Genomic DNA, 4716 nt, shown 5'->3' on the forward strand with positions numbered 1-4716 from the left:
TATTTGATTAATCAGTGTGCAATTACTGGGCTGTTTTATCGACCTTAAACTGTTGGTAGCTTTTTCTCACTCTCAGATGCAATCTTCACTGTCATGTTAATTGACAGAAAAATGTTTAATGCAGAACTGTTTTAATTGAATCAGGGTTGAATTTAGAGCTATCTAAGTATAGACCTAAACTTGTGCTTTTACTGTTGATACAGGGATGTGATTTGAGAAATAGATATATATAATTTTAATTCTTGAGTAACTGCTATCGTGGTCTTTTATATGGATAAGTGTGCAATTCATGCAAAGTGGGATGTTCCTCATCTGCTGCTCTTGTTACCTTTTTAAATAAAGTATTTCACTTTCATCATTGATTCCTAGAAATCACATGGCCTGTAAGCTTAATCTCAAGTAGTTAAAATAGCTTGGTTCTTCAGTTAATATTCTGACTTTGACCTGGAAACATCTTGGGACCAAACTGAGCAAATTGCTAAAAATAAGGCCTCATAAAAGAGGCAACAAAATGAGGTCTTACCTGGATCCTTGCTATTTTTTTATCTAACTTTGCTTTGTAAAGGAACTTGTTCTAATATTGCTTGAATTTCCACTAAGAATATGCATTAAACTTTGAAAAATCTATTTATAATAAAATTTTCCATTGCTAAATTAAGGTCTGACCATTTTATAAAGGTGAGAAAATTGGTGAAATCAAGATAAGGAATGATCATAAACTTAAAGGCCCAATGATCATGGTGATTGACATATGATCTTCCTGAGCTGAAAGAATCATAGCCCTGATTATATTACTTGCCTTGATCTAGTAACTCAAGGAAGGAAGACTGGAGCATGACAAAATTTGACATAGCTTTCTTAGAGCTATTTCAGCCAGTGAGGGTGTGAATTGTGTGGTTTTGTTTGGTGTTTTTTTTTTTTTTTCTTAACTACTGTGAAAATACCATGCTTGTATGTGCTGGGGGATTGCTTTAGAAGGTGGCAGAATTCATAAGTAAATGGCATTGATCAGTTCTTGTAATGCTGTTTCTCATAGTGGAAGGGGACACAGTTCAGAGGAAGAACGTCACCCTCCCTGTGGAGGCACTAGGTGGAGCAGCCTTCCTGTGTGACGCTGGGAACAGCCTTTCTCTGGTGTGAATGTCCTTGCCAGGCCTTTGAGGTTTGGGTTAGTCTGTGCAAATGCAATGATAAGTAATCGCTCTGGTGCGTCTTTAACCAGGCTGGAGATGCAGCACTTGAGCCAGGGCTGTTCTTAGTTTTAAACTGTTTCTGTTAAACAGAGGTTATCTGGCTCCAGGCCTATAAACCCTCCAGGGTAGAATTTCTAAAATATCATTCTACTCCCACACAAACTATTCCAGCTATTAAAAAATATTTTGGTGTAGTGCTAAACTACACTGAATGTTCATCCCCTGAATGAGAAAGCTGTTAAGTACAAATTGCTTTAAGAACAGCAATATTCAAACAGAAGTTAAAAAAAAAAAAATCAGACCTGGCTAATGCTGGAACCTTTCTATAGCACTAGATGGTTTGAAATGGTGTTACATGTTGACAGTCTTGCTTGTCAGGGAGTGTGTGTTAGCAAGTTTGTATAATGCTAGCTGTAATCTATTCCCTGAGCAACTGCTGTTTGTGTGTTCCCTCCTACTTATTAGAGCTCTTTGGCTGGTTACAGGAAATGGTTTGAAAGACAAGGTTACATTACCTTAAGCTATTTTTTTCCTTAAAATAAAATGAAGCCTGTAGCAAAGTATTGACCAATTCTTAACTGTAATGTTTTTCCAAAGAGTTGCAATGGACTGTGTTGCTATTATACTGAAGACTTCAGAGAAGCAGTTTTAAAGGACAGGTGAGGACTGACATATCTTCCTGCCCTCTCCACCAGAAAGAAACCCTAGTGAGAATGTAGAAAGGGCTGGTTCGGTCCTTTTCAGTTTCTCAAAGCTCAATGGATGCAGAATCTGTTAATATTTACTGTTGCAAATTAATCTTGTTAGTGGTGATGAACAGATGTTTCCCTGTTACACATGAGGCTATCCCTCTGCATAGAACATCAGCCATTTGTTTTATCTCAAATTACTACCATACAACTTGCTTCAGATTAATTGTTTATTAAAATTAAAAATCACCGCACAATAGAAACTATTTACATTTTTAACTGCACAGTTTGACTGAAGGAAGTCAATGGAAAAGAAGAGCAATGAATATTTATGTTGTTGAACTTTAACTGCAGGCACACTGAAGCTTTATCAAAAGGGTTTTAAGCTTCTGCAAAGTACCATCACCTAAATAATTGGCCTGAGGGGTGGCAAAGATGTACTGGGTTTCAGTTGTAAGAACCAGTGTCACTTTGAGAAAAATAAAAAAAGGAAGCTATGCTGTAGTTACATTGCAATTGCAGTAGCTCAGCTGCTTTGGTAAGTAATTTGATAGTACAATTCAACATCTAGAGCTTAGCAAACTGCACTCACTTCCACGAATTAGATTTATATATTGAGTAACAACCCTATTGTGTCACTGCAATGTAACTTGATATCCTATTGCGTATTTCCACAATTGTTTTTGATAGTGCTAGGGCTAGTTTTAGCTTTAAAACAGATTTGAGGTTAGTTGATTAAAGCAGCAAAATATAAGAAATATTCTTGAATAATCAGAGGATTAAAAATTAAGATTAAAATATTTTCACTGGTAACAGTCTCAGTGACTGCAATGAAAGTATTTACTTCCTTCAAAAGCCTGTGCTTTCCCATGGACCTCAGGTGATGACTTTGGCCTTGTGGGAAGATGAAGGTTGCATACAGAGCTAGGTGTGCTGCCGCTCCTGCTGTCACATGTGTTCATATTGCACTTCTGCACCTGTGATGGCTCTGCAGTGCTTTGAGAAGTATCTGGAATTGAATGAGTAATACAGCAGTAAACCAGAATCATCTTCAGTGTAAATAATTACATACATAACCCTTCCTTAGAGGAAACCATGACACTGTTTAGAAAGTCTTACAAGCAGTAACAGTACTCCAACTACTACTGTGAAATAACAAGGATATAAAAATAATTTTCACAATATGCTGTATTTCAAAAAAGATGATTTAAGAACATGGCCATGTTTTAAATCCGCGCGTTCTCCTTCATGACCTTTCCTTTTGAAAACAGGTGTTCATGCATCTTCTCACCCCTTTTATAAAGGGCTCCTTGTAATGTATTCCATTACTTAGGTGTTATCAGACTGTACCGGTGCATGATTGCTTTCCTTCCTGCTCCCTCCCCACCCCAAAAAGCCTGCTTGGTTTGGGATGTTTCTGCAGATGCAAAACACAGAGCATTTAAGGAGAACTTGAATCTTTAGGGGAACTGTTTTAACCAAATAAACCCATTATTATTTCTCTGCAGAATTATTCTTTCCTCCAGTATTTCAGCTTCCACACTTGCTTAAGACATCCAAACTTGTGAAGTAATTGGTTTGAGCAGTCTGTCCAAATAATAGTCTGTGCCAATGATCCATGTCAATAGAAAAAGTGTTCTTTGTTCTATGGCTGTTGTTGATACTGCCCTTCTGTTGCTGTGTAGAAGTCATCAAGCACACTCTGTAGATAATCAAATGTTGGCCTCTCTTCTGCTTTGTCTTTCCAGCATGTTTTCATGATATCGTAAAGCTCAGCTGGACAGGTTTCCATGCGTGGCATTCGGTACCCGCGCTGAAGAGCAACCATCACATCTGAATTGCTCATACCTTCAACAGAAAAAGAAAGTTTTGATCATACAATCTCAAGAAATGCTTCTTTCTTTTTTTATTTACTTCACTCTAAAGATCTTCACCCAATAATTAGTATTTATGTAAAAGTATGAGTTCAATAAACAAGGCCGAGGTGTGTTTTGGAACTGCAAGACTTGCTCTGAAGAATCCTGGGGGAAGGTTTCTGTTTCCCCAGTTGAGCGTAGTGACTTCCTTAGTGCCAAGTCTTAAAAAGACTGCAGGGGAGATCATCGTTCTTATCTCCTGAACCAGCTCCATTCTGTTCCTTTGACCAGTCCTGCCACCCTTTGGTCTGCTTCCAGCTATGGTAAGATTCACAGCAAAAGCACACCCTGGCATCAGCCTTTGTCTCTTAGCTGCAGAGCTTCTAACCCTTGCTGTAGACCCTGTCCACACTGAGATGGTGAGCAGCCTACCTGTTTGACCACACTCCCGGTCACCCTGCCCAACGTAGTAACACACTTTCAGATTTTATTCTATGTCAGTTTTTGTGTAAGTGCTGCTGATTGCAAGATACTGAATGTTGTCGCTTGTGATATTGTTACTTGTAACTGGCAATTTCCCCTCCCTTCTTCCTCATCTTAGTCCTATTGTGCAAAACCATCTTGCCAGCTGTGCTGAGCTTTGCTTTGTTTCCCTGTTATGGTTTTCTTTCAGAGGATAAGAACCCTAACTACCAGCAGTGCATCCTCAGCCTCACATGCCAACTAATGACATGTGAGAGAGGCCTGCCCTGGACTCCATCTTCCTTCTCTCTTTTTTCTTTTTTTTTCCCCTACGTCCCCTCCCCCAATCCTTTTCTAAATCCTTGAGAGATTAGTTCACAGAATGATTTCAACACCTCCTCTCAGCTATGGCAGGGCCAAGAAAAAGGCTCACCACTTCCTAGCCAGAAACCTGCCTTTCAGCTTGTCCCTTCCTCTGCAAATCTTATGCAACCCAGTGGAGTAGTTGTGCCAGGA

General features: G+C 39.0%; 1 protein-coding gene across 4 annotated transcripts in view; it reads right to left on the minus strand.

The window, feature by feature from the left end:
- Nucleotides 1–2312: 2312 nt before the first annotated feature.
- The window catches only part of LYN (LYN proto-oncogene, Src family tyrosine kinase), a 66453-nt gene continuing 64049 nt past the window's right edge, over nt 2313–4716 (minus strand). For all 4 annotated transcript variants that reach the window (XM_009640436.2, XM_035895742.1, XM_009640420.2 and 1 more), the window contains one exon: nt 2313–3730. In XM_009640436.2, the coding sequence (XP_009638731.1) occupies nt 3528–3730 (203 nt within the window). In that variant the 3' untranslated portion in view covers nt 2313–3527. The remainder of the gene's footprint in view (nt 3731–4716) is intronic.

The sequence above is a fragment of the Egretta garzetta genome, unplaced genomic scaffold (assembly GCF_000687185.1).
Source record: "Egretta garzetta isolate BGI_Z169 unplaced genomic scaffold, ASM68718v1 scaffold340, whole genome shotgun sequence".
NCBI lineage: Eukaryota > Metazoa > Chordata > Aves > Pelecaniformes > Ardeidae > Egretta > Egretta garzetta.